Genomic DNA, 27,729 nt, shown 5'->3' on the forward strand with positions numbered 1-27,729 from the left:
CCTGCCATGAGGCTGGGGGGCTGCAACACCAGAACATCCCCTCCCCAGCACCCATCCCAAGCTGGGTTGTCCTCAGGAAGCCCCTGTGCTCTCTCCCCCTGCCACTCTAGGGGATCAGCCACCCCTCCAAAGCCCAACACCCCCCACTGTCACCATCCAAAGCCACAGACACCACCAGAAAGGTCTTCCTAACCCCCCCAACACTGCCCCTTCATGGGGAGGAGAAAGAGGATAGATTTATGCTTTTAATACATTTTATTTATAACCAAAATTTCCAGAAGCCAAATTTGGCAAATTTTTTTTTCATTTTCTGTAAAGGTTTTCATGCATAACTTGAAACTTGTCAACTGCAACAGTCAAGTGGTAACTTTAGAAGAGACAGAGACAAACATCCAGAATACAAACAGCTGTATCTGAATTAACAACATTTGTCTATTACTAACCTTATAAAGCAGGACGTGCCTTCCCTCTTATCAAAACCAAGCTGACAGATCTGCCTTTATACACACCCAACAGAATAAACTCTGTTATCGGCAAGGACGTTTTCTTTAAACGTTAGAAAAAAAAAAAACAAAGACAATGGAGTGACTGTCCATAAACCAGTCTGTATTTCAGTTCTCTTTAATCTACTTCTTCGATGGTGGGGCCGCCGGAGCCGCCCGCCCCAGCCCCTCCATCTCCCCGGTACAATTTTGTGACGATCGGATTGCAGAGTTTCTCCAGCTCTTTCTGCTTGTGCTCGTACTCGTCCTTCTCAGCCATCTGGTTGCGGTCGAGCCAAGACACCACCTCCTTGCACTTGTCGAGCACTTTCTGCTTGTCCTGATCACTGATCTTTCCCTTCAGTTTATCATCCTCCACTGTCTGCTTCATGTTGTAAGTATAGGACTCGAGGGAGTTCTTGGCTGCCACCCGATCCCGGTTAGCTTCATCCTCTGCTTTGTACTTCTCTGCTTCTTGCACCATACGGTCGATGTCGTCCTTGCTGAGGCGACCCTTGTCATTGGTGATGGTGATCTTGTTCTCCTTACCCGTGCTCTTGTCCACGGCGCTGACATTCAGGATACCATTGGCATCGATGTCAAAAGTGACCTCGATCTGGGGGACTCCCCTGGGTGCTGGGGGGATGCCTGTTAGGTCAAACTTGCCCAGCAAGTTGTTATCCCTTGTCATAGCTCTCTCACCCTCGTACACCTGGACCAGGACACTGCTCTGGTTGTCTGAGTAGGTGGTGAAGGTCTGAGTTTGTTTGGTGGGGATGGTGGTGTTGCGCTTGATGAGAGCAGTCATCACTCCTCCAGCTGTCTCGATGCCGAGGGACAGAGGGGTGACATCCAACAGCAGCAGATCCTGCACGTTCTCAGACTTGTCTCCCATGAGGATAGCAGCTTGTACGGCAGCACCATAAGCCACAGCCTCATCGGGGTTGATGCTCTTGTTAAGCTCTTTGCCATTGAAGAAATCCTGTAGCAACTTCTGGATCTTGGGGATGCGGGTAGAGCCCCCCACCAGCACGATCTCCTGGATCTGGCCCTTGTCAAGCTTGGCATCACGCAGAGCTTTCTCCACTGGCTCCAGGGTGCCACGGAAAAGGTCAGCATTGAGCTCCTCAAAGCGGGCACGGGTAATGGAGGTGTAGAAGTCAATACCCTCAAAAAGAGAGTCAATCTCAATGCTGGCCTGCGTGGAGGAGCTGAGGGTGCGCTTCGCCCTCTCACAAGCCGTGCGCAGCCGCCTCACCGCTCGCTTGTTGCCACCGATGTCACGCTTGTGCTTGCGCTTGAATTCTTCCACAAAGTGGTTCACCATGCGGTTGTCAAAGTCCTCCCCACCCAAATGGGTGTCACCAGCCGTGGACTTTACCTCAAAAATCCCATCCTCGATGGTAAGGATGGAGACATCGAAAGTACCCCCTCCCAGGTCAAAGATGAGCACGTTCTTCTCTCCAGCCCGGGTTCCCTTCTTGTCCAGGCCGTAAGCGATAGCGGCAGCAGTGGGCTCGTTGATGATACGCATGACATTGAGGCCGGTGATGGTGCCGGCATCCTTGGTGGCCTGGCGCTGGGAGTCATTGAAGTATGCTGGCACCGTGATGACAGCGTTCTGCACCTTGCACCCTAGATAGGCCTCGGCAATCTCCTTCATCTTGGTGAGCACCATGGAGCTGATCTCCTCTGGGAAGAAGGTCTTCATCTCCCCCTTGTACTCCACCTGCACCTTGGGCTTGCCACTCTCATTCACCACACGGAAAGGCCAGTGCTTCATGTCTGACTGCACCGTGGGGTCATCATACTTGCGGCCGATGAGGCGCTTGGCGTCAAAGATGGTGTTGGTGGGGTTCATTGCTACCTGGTTCTTGGCGGCATCCCCGATGAGCCGCTCTGTGTCGGTGAAGGCCACATAGCTGGGTGTGGTGCGGTTACCCTGGTCGTTGGCGATGATCTCTACCTTGCCGTGCTGGAAGACACCCACGCAGGAGTATGTGGTGCCCAGGTCGATGCCGATGGCCGGCCCTTTAGCAGACATGGTGTCGGCTGTCTGTGGTGCTGTTGGCCCGCGTCCGCCCCACCCGCTCCCGCTGCCTCCGCGGCGCGATATGCCCGGCTCGCGCCTCCGCCACCCGTTTTATACCCGCCGCGGCCGCTTCTGGAACCTGCCAGAACCCTGACGGCCAATCCGGGCGCCCCTCGAACAGTCGTTCGGCCAATCGCCCCCGCGAGCCGCCGGAGCGTGCCCGCCCCCAACGCTCTGGCCAATCAGAAGCGCGAGTGCCTACCCGCCAGCCCGCCCCGCGGAGGCCGCGATTCTTCCGGGTTTTTCTCGTGCGCCATCAGGCTCAGCCAATCCGCGCTCGTGCTGTCCGCTCGCCCCGCCCCCGGCGCGAGCCTCAGCTAGAAAGTTCCAGCTGACATGACGTTATGTCGGGGATTGACAGCAGCCCTGTCCAATGGCGAGCGGGGACGGACCGGTGGGGCGGGGCTACGGGCCGCCCTCGCGCTCCGCCCGCTCGGACCCGCGGGGTGTGGGGGGGTTTCGGGTTCGCGGCCGCTCACGCCGTGTGCTGTTTGTAATTCCTGAGCGCTCGGCCCGGCACTGGGGAATTTGCCCTTATTTGGTCGCAGGGCAGCAGAAATTTCTTCCTCCCTCCCTCACACAGACACACACACCTCCCTTCAGCCTCCCCCCGACTGTCAGGGCGGAACGGCCGCCACTCCTCCCCCGCCGCGGCGACCCCCGAACTGTCATGGCGGAACGGCTCCCCTCACGCAGCTGCGCGCCCTCCCGCTGAGGGAAAGTGCCTGAGGGAAAGTCCCGCCGAGCCCGTGTTTAGCTTTATTTCGCCCGAACTCCCCCACCCCCGCCCCGTGTCTGCCCCGGTACCCAAACTCAGGGAGTGGCAACGGGCTGTCCCCTCCTGTCCCCGCACCAGAACTGAGGGAATGGCAGCGCGCTGTCCCCTCCTGTCTCCGCACCAGAACTCGGGGAATGGCAGCGGGCTGTCCCCTCCTGTCCCCGCACCAGAACTCAGGGAATGGCAGCGGGCTGTCCCCTCCTGTCCCCGCACCAGAACTCGGGGAATGGCAGCGCGCTGTCCTCTCCTGTCCCCACACCAGAACTCAGGGAATGGCAGCGGGCTGTCCCCTCCTGTCCCCGCACCAGAACTGAGGGAATGGCAGCGGGCTGTCCCCTCATGTCCCCGCACCAGAACTCAGGGAATGGCAGCGGGCTGTCCCCTCATGTCCCCGCACCAGAACTCAGGGAGTGGCAGCGGGCTGTCCCCTCCTGTCCCCGCACCAGAACTCAGGGAATGGCAGCGGGCTGTCCCCTCATGTCCCCGCACCAGAACTCAGGGAATGGCAGCGGGCTGTCCCCTCATGTCCCCGCACCAGAACTCAGGGAATGGCACCGCTGCGGCTTTGGGGGCCCTGTTGCTGCGTGTTGCTGCGTGGTGACCATTCTTGAACCGCCTCCAAATTCTTGTCTGTTGTGCTAATGTGAGATGTCGTCACGCCTACGTTTAGCAAAAGCTATGGAGCTATTAACTCGGAGCTAGGAAAGTGCTTTGATGAAAATATATTAAACATGAAAATCCGCTGTGGTTTCTCCAAATTATGTCTCCTTACTGTGAGACAAACACTTCAAAATATTCCAGTTCTAGTAAGGAGGGCAAAACACCAGCCTGAGTTGGTTTTTTTAATACAGAGAGTCTTAGTAGCTCTTTTTCAGCTCCTTTAAAAGTGTTGCTAAAAGTTTGCTGTCCACAGACTTTAGGGGTTATGTGAGAGAAGGATTAATGTCACTGTATATTCAAATCCTCTTTCATTAGTTTTGTCCCCAACCTTCACCAGTTCGCTATACTTGGCCTCATAGAAAACGTGTTGCAGCTTTTCCCAGAGTGATTTGTATTACACACAATTATTACAGGCACTGTAACTCCTGTTCAAAAACATCTTTGTTTCTATTAGCGTGTTTTTTCAAAGCCGTTTTTACAAGACATGACAACTCCACCTCTTCTGTGCATGATGTGTGTAGTTTTGTGATGGAAGAGCCTGGATTTCTGACCATACATATGGTACATGTTTAAATAACTATCATTCTTCCACAGATGCTGGTCTCTTTTTTTCACACGGGTTCTGACCTTGGAGCAATCCAAAAGAAGTCGCTGGAAAATAGGAACCATCAGCTGTCCCTGCCTACAGGAGCTGCTCTGTATATCCTGTGTGCATATTTCTTTGATGGGAAGGGTGTCGGTTTCTCTTGTAGTTAGACCAGTGACTGATTCATCACTGAACCATCTCTTCCTGTAATTCACTGCCACTTCATTCAGTTGATTGTATTATGTGAAACAGGGAGAAATGCCAGGGCAATACAAAGAGAGGTGGATAATAAATTCTGTTTCAGCTGAAAAGTTGATGTTGTTTATTATTTGTCTCCTTGTGAGGACTGTCCCTAAGGAACACTAATAATGCACAAGAATCCTGTTTTAATAGCTGCAGTACAAATTCAGACCCTGCTATTTCAGAGTAAAAAGACTCCTACCTCCTGCCTCAAAAACATATATATAGCAACAGTAGATGGAAAGAACAAGTGGAGAAAGAAATAACACAATATCGATTAACACAATAAACAGTTTTGGCAACAAAATTAATCTGATGTCTCATTTCACTATAGCTGTAATCGAGTAAGGTTAATCCAGTTTAGAAGTGACATTTCATTTATTTGGCCCAAAGTTTTTGACTTCGTTTTATCAGTCCAGGCACAAAATGTATACAACAGCTCCAGCCAAAACTTGTTTGGGGTTTCCTTGGCCCAATAACTAGTGTGGTCCTGATATGGTTGTGCTGATACCTACATGTGCTGGTAACCTGCTGAAGAGGTGTTTGCATTGACTGGATTACTACTCATCCTGAATCCTGTTTATTTCATCATTTGAGTTGTTTTGCTGTAGTAAATCTGAGGAAAAGATCTTGGAGGAACACAAGAGCACACCATTTTAATGCTGCTGGTGTAAAGAGGCATCCTAAGGAAAAATCCAAACCTCTTTGGACTGAGACTGTTTAGCCTGTTGCAGAAGGTCATTTAGCCTGTTGCAGAAGGATTTCTTTTCTAGCTGGGCACACAAGTGCTGTTTTCTTCTGTACAAAGATATGTCTAGGTCCCAACTGCTTTTTAAGCTTTCAGTCAGAAGTTCATGTGATGTTCTTGCATTCACCTCTTACTGATGTCCTTGGAGAAAGTCCAGTCTAACAAGAGGAAGCAACCTCTAAAACCTCATTAGACGTTTTCTCTCTTCTCAGCAGAGCTATTACCAGCCTGCTTTTTGTCAGCAGTTTAAGAACCAACTCATCCATGCAGTCATCCTCTCATACGGGAAGAGCCACATGATTCCCTTTTATGTTGCTTCATATGCAATCATGGTACAGGTGAGCCAAACCAACTGGTTCAGAAATGAAAGAGCGAGCTTTATGGGGAGGACTTCAGCACAAGTCTGATTTTCCCTTTAACAAAACATTTGCTGTTATTCCCTCATCCTGAATCTGTAAGCCATATTTTCACAGCAACTTCCAGAGCAGCAATTTGGCACCTCTGGCAGTGGCAGGCCTCTTTCTGATCCATTTATTTGTGTTTAGGATCAATTGTGCACCCATGTCTCCTGTTTGGCAGCATTATGTAATATGCTGTAGGCTATTCTCCATTACACCACCCAGCCAAATGAAGATGATATTTAGATTTCTTCAGTGAAGCAAGAGCTCAGTATCTGGATCAGAACTGAGAACTCAAACCCTTATCTTGATCTTGATAAAAGGAAGATTTTTACCCACGTGTTTCATAAGGCAACGTAGTATAAAAATAGGAACTGAACCCAAGCTGCAGTCCAATCAGACATCAGGCTCTTGGATCATTAAGATAAAGCTGAAATGCAATGAATGATTTTTTCAGGTTTGGCAGTCAGAAGACCTTAGACCTTAAATTCTGGTATTCATTTCCCTCGTATCCATTTCCCTAATACCCATTTCCCTTGTAAAACTATCCCAAAAATTGCATACATCAGACTGCATCATGAGAATGGATTATTTTATAATACAGCAATCAGCTCAGAAAAATCTAAGCAACTGTTATTCTAAGATCAAGTAATAATTTGTCACAATACCTTTTCATCACTAAAGTTCTTAATCTTGTTTATATTTGTGAACCTATGTCTGGTTCTTGGAATTCAGACAAGAACCACCAGTGTATAAAATGACAAAATTATTCTAACCAGGTTGCATTAAAAATCATAGTGTATGTGGAGGGAAGTATGTAACTTACTTTGTATTTATATACCTCCAGGTTTTGTGCACAGCTGCTCCTTGTTAATTTAAAGAGCAGCCATAATACATCATCTTATTTAAATAAGTGCTCCTTTGTTTTTGTGAATAACAAATACAGTTGTGCAAATCTGTATAACGTGGTTTTTGGCAAATTACACAAATGTGTGATCGGTACTATGGAAATACTCAGAACAGCAGAATATAGGGCACTGTAATTTCATACTGCCAAACCAGAAGTTCAAAACTCATGAGTCAGATCTCCTAAAATTATAAACCTAGTGGCTTTATTCACCTTCTGGCTTTTTCATCTTTACCATATGTTCAGATTACACTTTTAGGTTATTCCATGTAATTTGCAGGTCTTGTTTTAAAATAATAAATAGCTCATTACACCATCTCACAACTGAAACCAGGCTGCCTCAGATTGATTAGACTCAATAAAATCATGGAAATTGTCAGCACTGATTAAACTAATGCTTGATGCTTCAAAGGATAACTATTTTAAAATTAAGTGGTTTTTAAGCACATGTATTTACATAGACTTATGACAGTTTGCTGAGGCATGATTAAAAGCTGGAGTTAGTATCACTAGTGCTAACTAGATAAACTGGTGTGCTGTGCATTTGAGGCAGTGAGTTCTTTATTCCTTTAACTGCAGCCTCCTTTTCTTGCATTCAGTACCAGCTCTACTGATAGTCCCAAGCAAGTGACTTTAAAGCAAAGTGTTTTCCAGTAATCACAGAACCAGAAAAGGTCATTTAGTCCCATTTTGTGTTGAACCAAGATTTCCTGTTGTGCAAATTTAAGGCAATTATTTTTATTCGTATTGACTGTGGATATGAGAAACAGTTGTGTCATTTTTCTTTGCAACCAGATTTTATATATGAAAGTAATTGTGTTTTCCCTGTACCAAAATCACTCAACTTGTGCTCAGAAGCAAAATCTTCTTGATTTCCAGACATTTACTGCTATCTCCTGGATTCTCTGCATGCATCTTGTATCTTAGTTTTCAAGTGCTATGCTTAAAACTGGAGATGTTACCAGCTCTTGCCTTAGTGGTTCTGAAGGAGCAGATGATACTCCAGTTTCTACATTTCAGTTTTTACCTTTCTTTGCAACACCATGATGTTGCAGATTAATTTTCCGAGTATGATCCAAAATAATGCATCAATTATTTTCTTTTTGCTTTTTAAAATTTCAGATTTTCAGTTTAAATTGAAAGGGTAAATTTAGTTTAGATATAAGGAAAAAATCCTTTACTGTGAGTGTAGTGAGGCCTGGCACAGGTTGCTCAGAGAAGCTGTGGCTGCCCCATCCCTGGAAATGTTCAAGGCCAGGATGGGGCTTTGAGCAGCCTGGTCTGGTGGAAGGTGTCCCTGCCCATGACAGGGGGCTGGAAATAGATGATCTTTAAGGTCCCTTCCAACCCAAACCCTTCTAGGATTCCATGAAATTAAGTAGCTGTTCCTTTACTTGCACAGCTAATGGTTCCAGCTTGCACTTGTTCCTGTTAAATACTATGTTTTCAGATCCCATCTGCACCTTGCCAGGATTATTCTGAATTCTAATCTTATCTGTTAATGTACCTGAACTCTGCTTGGTCTTGTTTGAAGATATTAAAAGGATATTCTATATGGTCCAGGGAGTAAATAGATGAAAACAGACAATTTTATCTAGAACTGCTGTGATGGGGTTAAACAATATACTGCAATTATTGGCAGTAACTGTAAAGCTGTAAAATTATGCTAAGTCTTAAACAAGATAAATGGTGTACTGTCAACACAGGAAAAGACCAATACTTCTTACTCAGAGATCAGAATGTGTGATTAATCTCTCAGATTTACTGATATGCCTAGTGTGAACAATTTTTATAATAATTGAACGGTAGCATACTAGGAATTTCTCTTGTTTTCTCATTTCTATGAGTATTGCATATTTATTCATCTTTGCTTTCCCTCTTGCCATTAGCAGATGAATGGGAAAAACACAGGAGCTGATGAAGCAGGTGGTAACTTCACCCTGTTGCCAGGACTGTTATCAACTCAGGTATAAAATGGAATTAAATGAGAATAATAAGCAGATTTTTAAGAGTATTTTATTAAAGATACTGTTGCAAAGCACAGAATAAGCTTTAAAGATAATGATAACTAACCTGGAATGTCTATACTGATACTCTACATAGACTAGAAGTAATTGCTAAGTTACAGAACAGTCACAGCCTGTTCCAGATGTCCTACACTTTGTATACTGTTGAAGGCAATGCTATAAATGTATTCCCTTCTCTCCTCTGCTTTGTGGTGGTCCTGCTCTTAAGGTCCTTCATGTTTTCTATAGAAAGGACATCCCATTTGCTCTTAGATATCTTGTGCCTTCTCCCTGCAGAGTCCCCAGGGGTATCTGGCTTTGCCCAGATATTCACCATCCTCCCCTTGGCTCCATACAGCCACAGGGACTGAAGTGTCAGCATTCCAGTGCTGCACTGGAGGCTTTTATAATACCTACATTAATGTTTAAGGTGTTATGTGTTAATAGAGCTGATACCTTCAACATGTATATGCTGAAACATTGGGGGGCTATGTAATTAGATTAAGCAACCACATTCAAAGATATCTGAACATCTTTTCTTGCATTTGTATAGTAACTTTATAAACTCAAAAAGAGTAAAGCAAGCACAGACAACATGCCCTATACAAGCTGCAATACAGACAATATTGTACACACTTTGTAACAACAGTAATGAAAATGATGCCAATTATAAATAAAATTATAGACAGACTCTTCTTGGGATAAAAGTTATAGTGAACAATGAAACATCCTTTTATAACCATGAGTAGAATTAGTAAGATACGTAGCTACAGCAGAATATAATCAGTATGTTTAGTCTGCTTACATGTCTTAATTTTATCCACTGTTGTCTAAGAGAAGCAAAAGAAATTAATATTTTTATAATTCATGCTTTCCCTAATTTAGAGCATTTACTGCCTTATTGCTTTTTTTGGTTAGGGTTCCCCCCTCCCCTTCATTAATTTAGCTGGAAACATTAGCACTCCTAAAATGTTCAAATCTGAACATGAACGCCTGATTCTCTTCTTTGAGCGAGCTTTTGCAAGGCTTAGCTCCAGAACAAGGTGCACTCTGTGCCCTGTGAAGATTATTTCACATTTACTCATCTCCTTGTTGGTAAGAAATTTTCACCATTCTTTTAAAAAGACCAGAGCACCATTTCTTTACTCTCCATAGACAAGCACTGTGCTCCATGGAAGGTCCTCTTCAGCTTGCAAATGATGATCATGGCAGCAGGGGAAATCAAGTCAGCTGGATCTCTCTCACCATCCTGTCCTTCCTCAGGGACCCTCCGTCCTCAGTTTTAAGGTTTTTTTTTTTCCACCTCTTACTCTTTTTTTTTTTCTTTTTTAACACTTGATAGTTTAGCATTGTGCATGAGTATATACTTGTAATGTTTGAACTAAAAAATCTACACAGTTTTTGACAGCAACTCTAAGAAGCCTCATTTCAGAAAAGGAGCACTCCAGCGTGCGAATAGAAATTTTGCAAATTCATTTCAGTGCAGCCCTTAACACCTGGCATCTGCCTCTTTTGGCTGTCTGCTGCATGAAAGACTTCAAATTTGTTTTTTACAGCTGTAAGAAATAGTCACAAGGAAGTAAGATTTATGATACATAGAAGAGTCCAAAACAACTTTTACTGCATGTTCTAATTTGACTGCTTTGGTGCCTTTTGCGACTGCTGCAGTATGTCAAAAAAGCAAAGGTGGTGCCAATTCAGATCTGGCACACGAGGTTCTGAGTTTTTATGAAATCTTTTGCCGACCAGTTCTTCCTCATGTCTTCTCCAAATCTGGTTCTCTCAGTTGTTCAGAAGCTTAGAAGTCCCTATTTCACTACTGCCATGCAGAAAAGAAATGCAAGAAAAATATTAAAAGTCAGAAGCCCACACTGCAGTACTGTATTTGCTAGCATGATGTGGTCCCTCCCACCTCACCATGTGTGGTTTTGCTCTAAATACCCATCCTTCAGCTATATTCAGAGCACCCACCACAGTCAGGAACTCTTTAAAAAAGCCATACATTTCCTTCAACCCCTATCCCACCAGAACATGACCTTAAACAATGTTGTCATCTTGTTTCAGAAACTCTTGCTCCTTTTTCCTTTGCCTTCTATTTTCAAAACAGCTACAGATTTGCTGAAGAAAAACTTTACTTCCCAAACCTCCCAGAAGTAATTTTTCATACTGTATGTGTTACTTTCCAGCAGTGGTTTATGGCTTGGGTTAGTGGATGCTCAAAAAATTGTATGAGTATTATTTCCCCTCAGCCACTCATAGCTTGGAACACCCCCACTCTGGAATACTTTTTACTGCTTCATATTTGACTGTATTTTTGGTTGTGGGGTTTTTGATCTTGCCTAGCTCAGAGGTAACTGTTATGAATTTAATCGACACACACCCCCCCACACACACACCCCAAATTCTTATTTTAGGTTAAATGCAGATAAATTGTATAAATATCTACAATTTCTGTAAGTCTCTTTCAGCCACACTAGTACATGACAAATATAAGCAGCTTTGTGTCTGATAGGAACAATCAAGAAACTGGAAACGCATGGAGGACAAAACTGGTAACTTTTGAGGACAATCTTCAGGGTTGTTGGTTTTGGTTTTTTGTTTTGTTTTTTTTTCACACTGACTTCTTTCTCTGGATCTGCAAATTGCATTGTACAAAGTATACGATTGTGCCACTTCTGCATAACTTACACCTGGTGTTTCTATGAGACTGTGGCAGCCCTGGCTCAGGTGGTTGTGTCTACACTGCAGAGGCTGCACATGAAGCCAGGTTTAGCAGCTCTTTGCATTACTTACCTGCCAAAGCATCCTCAAGGCCAGCTCAGGGCTGAATTTCCTGGCACAGCTTTGAGAGGAAAGCCTCGAGTGATGCTCCACACCTCGGTGTGCACCGTGGCCAGGCTCTCACTCACTGTATGTGCCAGGCCCAGGCTTGTCTGGAATTTTATCTGCCCTCTGTGCCATGTCAAATACTTAAGGTGGGCAAAAAGGCCAGCTGGGACAAAAGGCTTTTGTTCTGTGCCACAAGGGCGATGTGAATGGTGGAAACAGATCTTGGGCAAACTGCTACCTTCAAACTACTGCTGGTTCTGGCAGCAAGGCCATGTGTCTGCCTGCCACATTCTTAAAATCTTGGAGCGGAATTCACTGGAGTGGTGATGTTATTGCAAAGTAACTCTTACATGACTAGCTCAGAAGTCAGGAAGTATTTTTTTTTTTTTTTTTTTTTTTTTTTTTTTTTTTTTTTTTTGGTAAATTAACAAAGGAGCAAAAAAAGATGTTCTAACTAGAGTATGCATGTGAGCACTGTTTTTCCCCAAGCAACATCAGTGTTTACCACTGCTGTTCATTACCATGCCAGCCTTCACTTTGCAGTCCAAAATCTCTGTCGTTTGCAAATCGCAGACAACTCACACACACAACTCAGCTGCATTCCACCACCTCCCTCAAGCACATGTGGGACCACCTCTGAGCGCGGGAAGGTGGGCTGCCCGTGAATATTAAGTGCCATTTTTCCGATGAGACAGCAGAAACGCCGCTGCTCAGTGCCAGCTGCGGTGGGGTGGGCGCAGCACACGCGGAGCTGCCTGCAGCCCGCAGGAAGGGAGATGAGCGATAAACGCCGCGCCCTCCTCGCAGACTCTAAACTCGCCCTGAGCACAGGAGCTGTGCGGGGATGCACAGGAGCTGTGCAGGGATGCACAGCCAGGAGGACCCGCTTCACCTCCTCCCGGCGATCCCGAGCGCCCCAGCCCCGGGAACGGGGACGGGCCACGAGATGGCGCCGGAACGCGCATCCTGCATCCCGAGCATCTGCGGCGTTCCAGCCCTGCCAGGGCTCACAGAGGATGCGGCTCCTGCCACTTCATCAAAGTCAGAGGAAGTCTGTGATTAGCTGCATGTTTACAAATAAAAGGAGGATCTGGAGGCAGATCAAAGACGGCTCTCCAGATTTGGCCCGATATCAGGTTCCTGTGCTAACAGCATCTGCATGGATTCCATTCTTATGTTCAGTGGCTGAACTTGATGCATCTCATCATGCATTAATAATGCTTTTTCAAGGCTTAGTGCATTTATTAGAAGTCTGAAGATTCAGCCAGCTAAGGATTTGAAGAAACAAAAAAACAACACTACTCAGCCAACAAGATCTTCCAGGCTCCATCTAAGAGAAGCACCCACTGGGCTCTTCCTCACCCTGCTTCCTGCAATGTAAAGGGAACCAAGAAGCAAAGATAAGCACTTATAGACAAAATCCAAAATCCAAAGGATGGAGTACTTCAGACTCAGTAAACAGGAGCAGTAGCTCCTCTAACAGTCCAAGTAGCTTGGATGGTTCAATCACACCAGATATGCGTTTCACTGAGGAGTCTGTAGTTCATCCAGGATTTCAGTGACTTTGTCACAGCCTAAGGACCAGGAAAAGAAGCAGATGGGAGATAAAAGATGTGGTGTGTGAAATACACTGAGTTAATGTATATCTGTTCTAAGGGACATCCTTGTTTTGACTCTGTGTAACAAGCCAACATAGCTTGTGAGGTCTGGAAGGCCACAGACTATTCCTTCTCTCATAGTAGTCCTCTGTTTGAAGTTGGTATTTCTATTTGGGGTCTAAGCCACACTGAACTTGATCAAATAAACATTCTCCAAAGGAAACTGCCTTTGAACTATTTAACTCTTTGCACAACAAACTAAAGCGAAAGAACTGTAACCATTACTGCAAAATCTCTTTGTCTTGACTGAGTTATTTTCCGGCTTTTAAGTTACTGTACATCGGGACCTCTGTCTTTTTTGGCAGAACTGACCGTGTCAGCAATGGCCTGTAAAATCTAAGTGAAACACAATCCATCTGAAAGCAGACTAGGTGGGGCTAACCCTGAGACTTCCAGGCACGCAGAGTATTAAGTGCCATATTTTACAGCATATGTAAGTGTACACAACTTCTATTTAATTCACCTGATAACAATGTAGCTCAGACATCTGAACTCTCTCCTGGGCTGTGGGACTATCATACTAATATGATTTCTTCATCAGTTTCAAGGGATCCTACCCTGTATTTCCTCTTCCTACAATATTACTGTATCTATCCTTTTCCAAGACGAGGGATACTTTAGATTTTGTCTCTTAAAATGTTTCTGATTTGTCTTAAGCAATTCAATAACCGATGGCTAGAAACCAGAACCTCAGCAGTTTGGAAGCTGTGACTCTGTACCAATAGGTACCAGTAGGAAACCCATAGGCAGGGAAGAAACCAGGCTGCCATCTTTAGCATCCTAAATAAAAGCCCTAACAACGACTTGTGTAAGAGGAGCGTAACCGATACCAGAAGTCTGGTGTGTCTGCTGCCAAAACCAAAAGCAATTTATGGTATTCAGCAAACTCTATTTTTAGGCAGCTTATCTGCATTTCCACAAACTTTAATGGTCTTTGGGGCTTTTGCCATGGAGAGAAGGACAGTATGTTATTTTTCCCTTTCATTTTCTGGGGAGTCAGAAGCAGAAGTCCCTCTGGTGACCATCCGCAATGTAGTGGGATGGTTACCTAAAAAGGAGAGAACAGGTATTACTGAGTTGTGAAGGTTCAACTGAACATGGGAGAACTATTAAAAAAGGCAACTTCTCAGCCCTAGTCATTGCTGTAAAACAGGAAGAAAGCAAATCTTCCTTTTCAAAAAACAGAAGACAAATAAAAGAGCCAAAAGGATGTGTTTTTAAAATAGCAACTTTGTCATCAGAGGAGATGGGGGAAAAGAGAAGGGGAAAGACTGATTTTTGCATTTTTGTGTTGGCAGTGCAGCTGCTGCAGAGACTTTGCAGTTGCTGACACTGGTGGCATTTTGCCTGATGGACAAGTTGAGAAACTAAGGATTTACAACAGTCCTGATTTCCAGTGGATTTCCTACAATCTATACAGCTTCCAGGATTTAAAGGTCTATAAGGGATGCATTCATTCCCTGTCAGGAGTCTTGGGATATCTACAGAAGTACAAGACATATTTATCTGAAGTCACATCTTATTTGCAGATGAAAAAATGTACACCCAAAAATCTCATTGATGCAAATCACATCTGAGTTTGAGTGAAAACAATAAATGCAGCAGAACTCTGTCAGAGAGGGAAGTTCTTGAACCATTTCTTTTTTTTTCTCCCGGAAATTCTAGATGCAGCATTGTTTTTGTGGTTGTAGCTGCAGGAAGATTTACTATGGTTTTTAGTATGCCAGAAGGCACAGGAAAGGATTAAACCTTTTCATTTTCTTGCAAGAGAATCAAAGATCCTGACCATGTCCGAACCTCAGGGCTGCTGGGGTGAGATATGCCACGCTGGCTACACAAAAGAGACAGTCAAAGCCTGGCCTTGGACCATCTGAGGATTCCTCATCTCACAGTTCTGTTATGTTCCCTTTAACATATTAATGTAAAACTTTAAAAAACTATTTCCAACCACTCTTACACAGGGAATCTGCGTGAATTACTGAAAACAATTTCTCTAAAAGCATGATGAACAATGTTGTTTTCTTAGGTCTTAAATTAATTTTAAAATCCCCACCCTACAAGATATTTGAGGGCAAAAATAACCCAAATAAAGCTCTGATAGCATTTCTTCTATGAAGCTGGCACTGGCCATTCAAGTACATGGAAAGAAACATGGGCTGTTTGTTTCAGGGCTGAATATTTATAGTCATGATGAAGTGATTCCTGAGTCATGAGCTATACTGCCCTGTTACAAATTAAGATCTGTCTTTCTGCATTAAAAAAAAATAAAATCACAATTAATTCCAGAATTGTGGAAGTGACTGTAAATCAGCAAAAGACACTCAATTTATAAAACGTGTTCTGATTTCTGGCATCTTTCCCCTACAAAATCTCAGCCTACTCACACATCTCAAGAATAAACTGCACAACCATATTTTAGGAGTTTTTTGGAGGTTGGAAGAAAATACAGAAAGCTGGTTTATAGCTGAGACCTACAGAAATGTCAGCTTTTGAAAATATGTTCCTAATTTCTAGCCTTCAGCAGTCATGCTTCATCTTGTAGGTCTGTAAGTCTGCGACAAGCATCAAACCAGCTGAGAATTAGGGAAGTCAGAAGATTTGATTTTTAACCCTCTGAGACTGAGAAGAACTTAATAGTCAGAAATACACAGGGGTAGTAATAGATACTGCCAGCATCAGTTTAACTTACATATGGAATTACCCCAAGCTTTCAGCATTAGACCAAAAACGAGGGGACTGTCTCCCCTTGCTGGGAAAAGCACAGGGCAACAGAGCAGCCCCACAGCTGCCTCTGGGCCCACAGCTGGAGGGCAGGAAGGCCAGAGGAAGGTGGGAGCCATTCCTGGTGTTTGGCCAGACAAGGGGCCCAGCTCATTCCTGGCCTCGGGCCAGGCCAACCACACAAACCCAGTGGTGTGGAGCAGGACCCAGTCTGCTGCAAGAAACACCAAGAAAGCTCCAGAGCATATTTCTGGGATGAGCTGAATGCAGGAAGGTTTCCAGTTCTCACGAAGAGGGCAGATAGCAGAGATGTGTCTCACTTGTCAGAGGTTGGGCTGCCTTTTTCCTTATCAGGAAATAGGAGATGAATGTAAGAGTTCAGCTTCCCCGAGGATGCTTGGGGGAGACAGAGACCGAGTTAAATTCAGGATAAGCTCTGAGCTCTGGTACAGCATGTTTAAGCAACCCAGCCACTCATTCCTCCTCTCGTGCCACCCCTTCTATTGTGCTTGCACAAGATCTGACACAGAGATGGAGAGGGAAGCACAGCAGGGAACTGATCCAGCCAAAAACCAGCCCCACAGGGAATAGAAAAACGCCCGTTGTTTGATTCAGTTCATTGTGAAGCTACATAGATCTGTGCTTTTTGACAATGGAGAGGGTGGCACACAGGGGAGAGGAGAGCTGAAACTCATGGGGAGAAGTAAAGGGCTGCTAGGGCTCAAGGTGGCACAGCCTCCAGGAGCAAAGTCAAATCCTCACCAATAGCTCTGAGATTCTTGATTATTTTCCACTAAAGTATTCAAAAACAATCATGAAGTCAAACTATTCAATTTTATAACAATATATTTTTAATACATTCTCCAGGGCAATATACTTTCTGTCTTCAGCTTTGAATAAAAAGTAAGCTGAATTATATGTTTTACACCAACTGATAATATTACATAGAGAAGTCCCCTAATTAAAGCATAAATTCTTAGAATTCCATTATACTCTATTTATTGAAATCAAGATATCTCCACAGACCTGTTGGCTACAGATAATAGTATATACAAATATAAATACTTGAACTAACAAGTGAGCAGGAAACATTTACAAGTATATATATATATATATACATATATATATATATAAATATTTTAAACATCTCCTCTGAAACTGAAAAGCTCAACAGCTATTGTGATATTTTAAAGCTCATACCAAGTCTTCATGAATTCCCTCTTTTTAACTTTCAGTAAATCTTGAAAGCTAAGAGCTAGGCTGGCCACTTATAAATTCTCAGGATTGCAGCCCATAGCACTGCCAAAATGAGAAAAACAACAGAACACAGAGAGGTCCTCCAAAAATAAGAATAGCAAATCACTTAAAAATATAACTGATGGCATCCAGCAAATCTTTTTCTTTCTGGCTACGCCTTGTACAATGCTTACACCTCCAGTTTTAAAGATCCTTAAGCGCTTTTACACGCTAATATTCACCAAGGAGACGCAAAGGAACAATGTTATGGCAACAGAAAAGTACAAATTAGAGGAAATTAATTCTTAAATATATTTGCTTCTCCTTCATGATCTTTCAAGTAACAGCAAAACTTCTAGGATAACTGCTGTTGATTTTTTTTCATGTCTGCTTTTGTTCTGTCTCCACACTAAATCATTTTTGTCATGGTGGGAGCACTGAAACACCATAATTTCACCCTCCTGCAGATGTTGTCCCATTCTGGGGAGAACATTCAGGAGTGGCCAGCCCCAGGCTGCCTCAGCACCCAGAGTTTCTGCCCTTTCACAGCAGCCATATTCCTCCTGTCACTCCAGGCCTTTTCTCTAACAGTCCCATGCTGCTCCCCTGCACGCTTTTACATGTCATCTGAAATACTCATCTATTTAAACACCCATCTACTTGCAAGCCAGGCTGACTTGTTTATGTTCTCCTATACTGCCCTTGATCACTTCTCAGGCTACTTCAGTCATTCTGATTTTTTCTGCCTACATGTAAGTAGATCCACTTTTAAGCTTCCCTGCAGTGCAATTCATGCTCTTTGTGAGCCTTAGCATGGACTATCCTACATGTGAACTCCAGGGCACTGAGTTTTGTTTCACTAGAACAGGAAAAAACATTAATTCAAGTTCAGTTTGGAAAGGTTTAACAAACTTTACTTTGAAAGCTACTACAACACAGCTTATAATTGAAAAACAGAGGTACTCCGGGTGTTTATGAAGTTAGATAGTACACGTAAATACCATCATTCCCAGCTTCTCCATTTAGCTTCTGTAGTTGGCAGGTCTACTTACACTAGGAATTCACATTCTTTAAGAAACATTTTTGGGTCAAGTTCAGACCAGCAGGCTGTAAACAAGGGCTCCTGATCCTGAGCAGGAGGCTCTATAAATCACCCTTAGCCCTTCACCGAACGCAGGGCTGATCCCTTACACGGCAGAGGTCACCGCTGCTTCCCAGCAGGGTCCGTGTCGGGGCTGAGCGTGCCCGGCCGCGGGCAGCGGGGCCGGCCGTGCTTGGTACGCGCCCCGCGCCCGCCCCGGAGCTCACGGCTCGGCCACCGCCCCCTCCGAGCTGAGTCATCCTCACTCCGCTCCCACAGCCGGGACATTTTATCCACTCCTCCAGCCACCCCCTCCATGCCACCTTGGGGACGTGCTTCCCACTGCACAGCTCTAATCCTGCCTGCCTTTGCCACTCTCTCCCACTCAGGATCTCTTCTCCCACTCCCCAGTGCCACGAGACCCTCCTGCCAGCTCCCCCAGTGCTCTCCAGTTCTCCTTTCCCTTGATCACTTTTCCCAATCCAGCTGATACTGAAGGATAATCTGCATGTCAGGGAATCTCTGTGAGCAGTGCTTGAACCCCCAGCTCTGGAGTGCTGGAGTGTATTCATGCCTGTGCTCTTTTGGCCCCAGTGATATCGAGGACTTGGCTGACTTCAGCATCATACAAGAAAACAAAGGACTGAGCAGTTAAAGCAAAACACTAAAAGCCCACTAAACTGCACCCAAAGCAGCTGGTGCCTCCGAGCAGCTGCTGGCTCAGGACCAAGGGCGGGTGGGGAGCCTTCTCCATCACTGCAGAAATGCACACGTGTGCCAACCAAGAGAAATCCTAATGCACATTTAAAACTGAATAAATGCAAGGCAACTCACACTACTTTTAACAGTTAAAGTGGAGATTCTGAATTGTATTCACTCCTCTGTATTGTCTAAAATTAAAACTTGATATCCCTCATAATCCCCAAGAAACTAGGAATGAAACTTAACTCTGACAGAAACAAGCACATGAAAGCCCTGGACTAGACCATCAGCTTCTGGCTCCTATTCTCAACCCCACCACTGGCACATGAGGTGACAGAACATTTCACTTGGAAGGGACCTGCAATGATCATCTACTCCAACTGCTTTAATTGCTGATCTAAATTACTTTCCTCCCTCCATAGCTCAGCGGGAAATATCATTACCACCCTCTTTGATAAAGTGAGATCTGCTGGGAGAAAGTATGACTAGGTTTTATTTTTAAATTGTTTTCTCCACAATTACGTGTTAGGATCCTTTCCTCCACCCCATCACAAATCACGCACTTAACAAACGTTTAGACAGCTGGTGCCTAAGAGTCAAAGCCAGTTGCTCTGTCAAAGGCCAAAGTGCCTCACTGAATTGATGTCAGCTGGTACTTAGTAGGATTTTTAAATTCAATTACATTAAGAGACAAGCTGCATAGACTCTGCTAGAATCAGAAAAGAATTTTAAAAGGCATAAAATATATTTACATTTATTAAGCAAACTCTGCAGTCTTGTTATATTCTTGTTGAGAAACAGAACATTCATAAAGTATCATGAAAACAAATCATCAAAAAACTTTAAGGTCCCAAGCAATGGGACTATCTCCACACCCACCCTGCTTTTAACTTTCCAACACAAGCAGCAAGGCACGGTTCACAGCTAGGCTGAAAATGCAGTCTTCAGTACACATGGCCACACTGCATTCCTAGCAACCCACCACAGACACTCCTCCCTTGTATGTTAGGATAAGCAGGTTAAATATACCCACAGAGGTACAGACAGTCAAAGAAAGGCCAGTAGCAGTTGAACAGTTCTGCTAGGAATTCCATCAGGAAAATGACCACTGTGCTGGCACCCCTTGGTTATCCCGACAGTCATTAACTCCCTTCCCCCCCGGTGCACAGCAGCCCGAGCCTGCAAGGGTTAACTGAGCCTGGGAAGCACCTTCCAACAAAACCAAGAAGCAGGAACCAGGACAGCCAGCTCTGCCCCTGTAGCAGTCAGAGCCCAAAGGATTATTTCTTGGCATTGTTGGTTTGGGTTTGTTTTTCTTTTTTTTTTTTTTTTTTTTTTCATTTTGAAAATTAATTTGGGGATTACGAACAATTATGCTCTTGCACATTAATCACTGGGATCTAAAATTTTCACATGAAGAAACAACACATGGAAATATTAAAGCACTCGTCTTACGGAAGATCCGAGAACTGTTTAATAGCAGTCAGTGAAGGGGTAACATTGTGCTTTTAATCTACAGTTTAAAAATAATGATTTGTATATCTACGTAGTAAAACAATAAAATTAAGAACAGAAACTGGTATTAGGAAACAGTGAAAATGTAATAATTAAACACATGATGCTTTTCAAAGCTTTATACTTAATGAGCCTAAACAGACACCTATGGTTAGGAGGGTCTTAAAAAAATAATAAAAAAGAGACTTATTTTCAAATTTTTTTTTTCTTTTCAAATTTTTATACTATACTTATGCTTTGCTTTGGTGTTCTCTCTGCTGCCAACTTAATGCTTTAACAGTATGTTTATGCTTATGTTCTTTTCAAATGCTTGGCATTATAGTGAGATCTCATATCTTTCCTCAAATTAAATTTTGCTCCACATACTCCACATGTATACAGATGAACATCCCTGTGCTGCTCCAGTTGCTCATTATTTGGGAATATCTGAAAGCAGACCTGGCATATAGTCTCTCCAGCTGATAAGTGAGATATCATATGCCGTACATGGTCATGTTTTCGGAAGTTTCCTTGATCACAAATGGAACAGACATACCTGGCCATGCCTTTGTGCATATCATTGTGGAGCCGCAACTGGCGCTCTCTTAAGAACTGCTTCCCACATGTCTGACAAACAAACTGTTTTTCCTTGGTATGAACGGTATAGTGTTCCCGCAAGTGGCAACGCTGATAAAATCCTTTCCCGCAAAGGTTGCAGAAATGCTTACGCCTGTGATCCCTCTCGTTCTCTTCCAGCATGGAGTTCTTGAACAGATCTTGCTCCAGGCAGTTTGTCATATGTTCAACCACTAGGTTTTCAGTATCAAAACGCTGGCCGCAATTAGGGCATCGGAAAGGGCAAGCAGAATGCTTGTACAACTGGTTTTTTTGAAGGCTGTTCATTTGGAAGTGACTGTCCCTGAAGTCCTCTAGCATCTCTGCAAACATCATGTCCCTTATTTCTGACTGTTCCTCGGGGTTTTCTTCCAAGTCCATTTTCTCCTCAGAATTTCTGATCCCGTTCATGGTCAGATCCTGGGGTTCTCCACAGGTCTGTGCATGATCCTGTAGCTGCTTGCCTTTGACCAGTATTTGACCACACTTGCCACAAGCACATATATTTTCTATGTGTTTGGATAAATAATGAGAGGACAAATCTTCCTCAGTGATTGTTAGCCCACAAAGTTCACAGGGAGCATTCTCCACATCATCCTGCACTGAAGGAGCCTTGCTGTTAAGGTGCCGTGGACTTTTCAAACACTTCCTTTCATCCTCATCCATGGATAAGCGAGGCTTTAGAGTCTTCCGAGCATTTCTCTTCTCTCTCATCTCCTCCTCGACGTAGTATCTGTAAAGCGGCTCTTCCTGTTCATCGTCTAGGTCATCATTGTCAGAAGACTCATTGCAGTCTTTATCTGCTACCTTGATAATATTAAAATCCTTCAGCTCATCTGTAGGATTGTCCTCTGGCTCCACCTTGATAATAATCCTCTTCCTCTCAGAGGCTCTACTTCCTTCTTCACCTGATGTCTCAGAGGCAACCGTGCTGCTTTTTCTGCTCGTGACGTTTGACACAGGAGATGATGAATCATCTGCAGCATGGTTCGAGTCCCCCTTGTATTTCTCTGTTTGTGTGGAGATCATTTTAGAAGTAGAGTTCTTTTCACTAAAGTCCATTTTCTCAGCACTGTAGTACCTTGCACTTTGGTAGGAATGCCTGTTGGTGCATGTTAACACGTGCTCATCCAGCAGCTTTTCACAGCTGAAACTAAACCCGCAGCTGTCGCAGGTGAAGCTCCTTCCAAACCGGCGCGAGTGTGACACGCGCTCTTTCGTGTGAGAGAATTTGGACGTGGTGCTTTTTTTGCAGACATCAAACAGTTGCTCAGGGAAGCTGTTGAGCTGCAAAGTTTCTTCCTCAGGCTCTTTGTTATGGGATGTATTTACCGTTGAACTTGGTGGCTCCATGCCCCACCTGTTTGCTTCACTGCCATTTCTAGCAAGTGCGTCTTCATACATTCTCACCCCAAATATCATTTTACCAGTCTGGGTGCTAGAAGCAGGAGATGAACATTTTAAACTAGATGAGTCTGTATCCTGTATATCTTCTAGAGACTCAGGTACATTATATAGCTGTAAATAGTTCATGGCCACTTTAAATTGCTCAAAATTGGCAGGGGCTGTCATAATTTTTCCTAAATACATGAACTGTAAAATAAGATCAAAGTATTCAGCGCTAATCTTCATGTTGCTTAGATTCAGCTGGGCTGTAGTGTTTTGATGGTTCATAAAAAACATCCTAAAATAGGCGCTGCAGGCAGCAAGGACTGCTTTATGTGCTTGAAAATAAATATCATCGATAGCGATGCAGCAGTCGCACAGAAAGCCCCACTCTCTTTGCTTGTTTAGCTGCTGAAGGACATAGTTGCTATGGCTGGTTTTTGCCATCTTGTACTTCGATTACAGCCCTGCATAAAGAAAAAGGTATCTGTTAAATCACGAGCACAAAACCCAAAGCCTACTTAAATGCAGGGAGGAACTGCCATCTCTTTTCTCTCTAGATCTTCCTATTCTGCCAGTCTGTGGTACAGCTTCCTGTCTGGAGATTCTGCTGGTAACTACTTATGAATATTGATGCCAGTGAAAACATCCATAATTCCATGTGCTCACCACTAGACTTACAAGACTAGCAAACTAATAAACGTAACCAGCACACAAGTCAATCAGAGCTGCTAGAATATAAATTAACAAATATATCTCAAAGTCCTACAGCCAAGGTTTTCAGATATTAATTATGAACGCAGAACTTCAAAAACTTCACAGGGTAGACTTCTGTAAGATGGCCCCAGGACAACACCTATACAAGGTGAGCTGGCTGTCAGAAACCACTCTTCAGTCTCAACTTGCCTTTTTACCTGCCAGTCCAATGGGCACATGATGCAACGCACACTGGAAACCACGCCAGGCTCAAACTGGTCTTTCCCTCCCCATTAAAGGAAATTAAGAGACAACAGAGCACCCACACAAGCTACTCCACACATTTTGCTCTTCGTGGCAGCTGAGGGACCATCTGAACCTTCTCTGCAAGGCGTCCTGCAGACCAGGAACTGCAAACTGAAACGCCTTCTCAGAAGCAGAGGGCAGCCGGGCTGCGGTGGCACGTCCCACGTTCGAGCCCGCTGCAGATGGTGACCAGGCGAGCTGCGTGACAGCCACAGGGACTGCAGAGGCAGGAAGTGGTGCACGCCGTGCCTCCAACTGCTCTCAAAACCACTCGTTCAGAGAGCTGAAATGTAACCAAAACACGTAGATGGGAAACCGGACAAAGAAAAACTCGGCAATGGAGAACTGAGAGAGCCAGAGGTGGAGCCATGTGAAATGAAGCCTCGGCAAAGACTGGAGAGAAAGGTCTGCCAGTGCTGGGGGCTGCTCTGTGTGAAAGGACTAACTTGTTCTCAAGAGAAAAGAGGAAGAAAATATCATGATTTATGTTAACAAAAAATATCCAGAAGAAATGCACTGTATACAGGAGGTGTGCGTTTGATTAAAGACAAACTTCACCAAGTGTGGCCAATGCCTAATCACGACTCACTTTGGAAAACCTTTACTGATACACAAAAGCTGTTCCAACTGCACAGGCTGAGGGGGTGAGGAGGCAGAAGAGGGTATAGAGAACACCCTAATTGAAATGAAAAACATAAAGCAGTAATGAGGATTCTTAACATTTTGAAAGGTTATTGCAAACAATGCAAATAACTGTAAGAGGTTTGTACAAATAAAGTACAGGCTAGCAAATAACATATACTAAAGGGCATTTTATGACTCAGTGAAATGCATGGATTGATTTGCAACTACTCTTTCAATTGTCCAAAATTTAAACACAATACACACACAAATGCTCCATTTTTCTTCTTATTTTCCTAACAGCTTACATCTCCTAGGGGGAAAAATGGGTAGAGAAATTAAATTCCACAATTAGCGTTGAATTCGCAAGTCCTAGGCGTTGCCTGCCTTGTTAAACAGCAAACCTAGCATTAAGTCCCCGTTCTTCATTCCACAAAGGACTGCCAGGGCAGCAAGGCTCCCAAGCTCTCGAGAAAAGAACGTGCTCACCCCACCCAGCAATATTCCCTACTGCCAACTCACACAGCAGCTCCTATGGATCACCACCAGCACAAGATCTTGTCTGGCAACAGGAAGCTTGAGATTTGGGTTGAACTACACTGATGATGAGCATCTGAATGGCAGCTGCTCCTCTCCTCTCAACACAACCCTCCACACCCAGAACTCCAGGCTAACACCCTGTCATAATAATTCTCAGATTGGTTTGGCTCAGTGATGTCCACTGCAGAAATGCAACTCATTGCATGGAATCCACTTCTCTTTTTTACTAACTTGCAAGGCAGTGGCTTTGAAAGCAGGAGAACCTCTGAAACAACTTCACACCTTCTCTACAAAAACTGATAACTGCCTGTGTCACTGGGTGATTTCAGATGTTTCTGTGAAGAACAGCAAAGCTCTTCACACCAAGTAATAATAAAAGGGCACTTCATATTCTTCCAAGTGGTAAAGTGTTTTGGATTTGAGGCAATTCATTAGATGCTTAAATGTAACTCAATCTATTGTATTAAGAATGGCAGCTGCATAATGATAAAAATTTAACTTCAGCTTCCACATTCTAAGAGTGAAAACCAATGAGAAAATGAGATGATGCTGTCTAAGGTATTACTGGTCTCTTGGTTTGAGCTGCCAACTGAGAAAAGGCTCAGGACAGCTCATGTCAACTTCCCCATCCTCATAAAGTGGCAAGTTCTAAATGTTTTATTTAACTGTGGGTTTTTTACACTAAATATACTCCACTGTGTCCTCCAATAGAAAAACAGCAATAGCAAGCCACTAGAACAGGTGGTCACAAACTATCTGCAGGCACCTGCAGATGGGGTCATTTCCAGATGGTGGGAACAATGAGTGACAGCACACAAAGCCACCTTTCAGATCTTCTTCTTTAAAAATGGTAAAAGGTATTTCTCCTTTTGACACATCAATTCCTGCAAAGCTTTCAGCACATGGATCCTGACATGCAACAATGACCCACTGGCACTGTCACCACTCAGGGAAAAAGGGTGGAGCACGAGGCTGCTTGAGCAGGATGGCAAGGTTTTGGGTTTGACATGTACTTGGTTTCTACCACAGCAGTACTACATGCAGGTATTAAAACAGAGTGTATCAGGGTATTTGTGTTAATGCAAGTCCTGGCATCCTCCCTCTGTATTAACCTGTATGCTGTATTAACCTGCTGGATGTCACTTCCCACCACGAGAGCCTGTGTTGGGCTATTTAAAACTTCGACACATTTCAACCAGCAATGGCAAAACTTTCCTTCTGAAACCTTGGACTGATTACTTTTCCCTCCTCCACAGAAAAGCTCAGCCAAAACGGTTCCAAAAATGAGGGTAAGAAAAATCTTTCATGTATGCAGATTATTACTTTTTCATTTAGAAATTAGAAGTTTTTCTTCCAAAATCTTTGAGGAGACATATTATGTGGGAGAAAGCGTTATGGCTTAGATATGTTGTCACAATATAAAAATCTGCCCAAATTTGGCCAAGCTATATGCTTGAGAGGGAGAAGGTACAAATTATCAGTTTATTCACACTGAAGATTTTTATTAGTTGTTAAAACTTCAGATTGCAGCCTCGCTGAGAACATTTGATCCTCTTGCAGCTGCTTAGTACACAGAGGCCTACCTGAGCCATCCACAATGAAATCCCCTTTTGCACAGAGCTCTGACATGGTTTTAAACCACAAAAGGGTTGATTCAGACAGAGGGAAGAACTTTTTTATTATGAGGGTGTTGAGACCCTGGCACAGGTTGCCCAGAGAGGTGGTGGATGCCCCATCCCTGGAAACACTCAAAGCCAGGCTGGATTTGGCTCTGAGCAGCCTGATTTTATTGATAACCCTGCTGATTGCAGGGGGGTGGACTAGATGGCATTTAAAGATCCCTTCCAACCCAAACCATTCCTTGATTCCATGTGCCACCTCCACAATGGCACAGCTGATAGCAAAGTCTCCTGGAGACTGCTCCACAGCACAGCTCACCACGGGGTCTCAGCTTCCCTGTGCTGATGGAGAGGATGCCCAGTTCTGGCTGAGGGAGAGCCAGAGCCAGCAGGGGATCCAGGGAAAACACAGGGAGATGGGGAAATGCCAGAAGGATGTGATGGAAACCCTCTGGAAATCTAGAGAGAAGAAAATGGCAGCTTGGGAGCGCAGTGCTGAGCCAAGAGAAGGGCAGTGGGAATTAGGAAGCAGCAGTGGGAATTAAAAATGGGTGCAATGAGAGTCTAAAGAGTGAAAAAGCCACTTGGGCAAGGGGCTGGGAAGAGCCAGGCTGCAGGGTCTAGGGCAGAAGGGATAAAAAAACCAGACCAGCTCTTTCTGGGGAATGGGTGGAAAACAATTACAGCATTCACGTCCCCAGAGCAGGAACTGCACCCCAAATTCCTGCCAGCCCTTTGCCATCAACAAGCATGACAGGCTTGCTGACAAACTCCTTCCCAACAAGAGCAGGCTCTCAGAAAATGGTAGTTTATCATTATTTTGTTAATTGCTAAAATGGCAGCAATCTGCATTTATCACTCATGTGGGTGGATCAAGTACTGCAAACTATTTTTGAAGTTTGCTTTAGAAAAAAAAAAACAGGACTTTTTCCAGAAAATTCAAGGTATACACATATATTATGTATACATTATAGTGTATTCTTCCACCCTTCTTACCAAAATTTCCCTTACTCAGCACATCCTCTGGATCAGTCCAGGATCTGAGCAGTACAAGACAAGATCCCTGCTCATCTGGCCAAGCATTTGGTGGATGTGAAGTGAATGAAATGTGAGGGACAAAAAGGAGGATCTCCCAGCAATGAACACTGCTTGGAGAACATCATCCCATTGCTGCCAGTGCCAGGACAAGTAATTTCAACCTTTCTGTTTTGGTTCTTTTAATAAATCTGGCTTGCATTTTTTTGGATGTCCAATTTATTCACACAGGTAAACACTACTGGTGGCAATTGAGGCCAGTGGGAGCTATCCTATGTATTAAACACCAAGTA

The 27,729-nt window shown here is 44.2% G+C and overlaps 2 protein-coding genes across 12 annotated transcripts in view; both read right to left on the reverse strand.

Annotated features, from left to right (window-relative positions):
• Positions 1-236: 236 nt before the first annotated feature.
• HSPA2 (heat shock protein family A (Hsp70) member 2) lies at positions 237-4,068 on the reverse strand. Its single transcript, XM_056492378.1, has one exon. The coding sequence runs from the start codon at positions 2,524-2,526 to the stop codon at positions 622-624; it is 1,905 nt and encodes a 634-aa protein (XP_056348353.1). The 5' UTR covers positions 2,527-4,068; the 3' UTR covers positions 237-621.
• An 835-nt stretch (positions 4,069-4,903) lies between these two features.
• Positions 4,904-27,729, reverse strand: part of ZBTB1 (zinc finger and BTB domain containing 1) — a 29,015-nt gene continuing 6,189 nt past the window's right edge. For 5 of the 11 annotated variants that reach the window (XM_056492374.1, XM_056492377.1, XM_056492370.1 and 2 more), the window contains exons 2-3: positions 21,175-23,086; positions 4,904-10,716 (exon numbers count right to left, since the gene is read on the reverse strand). In XM_056492374.1, the coding sequence (XP_056348349.1) occupies positions 10,680-10,716; positions 21,175-23,066 (1,929 nt within the window). In that variant the 5' untranslated portion in view covers positions 23,067-23,086 and the 3' untranslated portion in view covers positions 4,904-10,679. Of the gene's footprint in view, positions 10,717-19,599; positions 23,087-23,641; positions 25,867-27,729 lie in introns of those variants that run through there. The other 6 variants (XM_056492368.1, XM_056492373.1, XM_056492366.1 and 3 more) reach the window with 2 other exon arrangements.

Source organism: Oenanthe melanoleuca, chromosome 5, assembly GCF_029582105.1.
Source record: "Oenanthe melanoleuca isolate GR-GAL-2019-014 chromosome 5, OMel1.0, whole genome shotgun sequence".
In the NCBI taxonomy this organism is placed as follows: Eukaryota; Metazoa; Chordata; class Aves; order Passeriformes; family Muscicapidae; genus Oenanthe; species Oenanthe melanoleuca.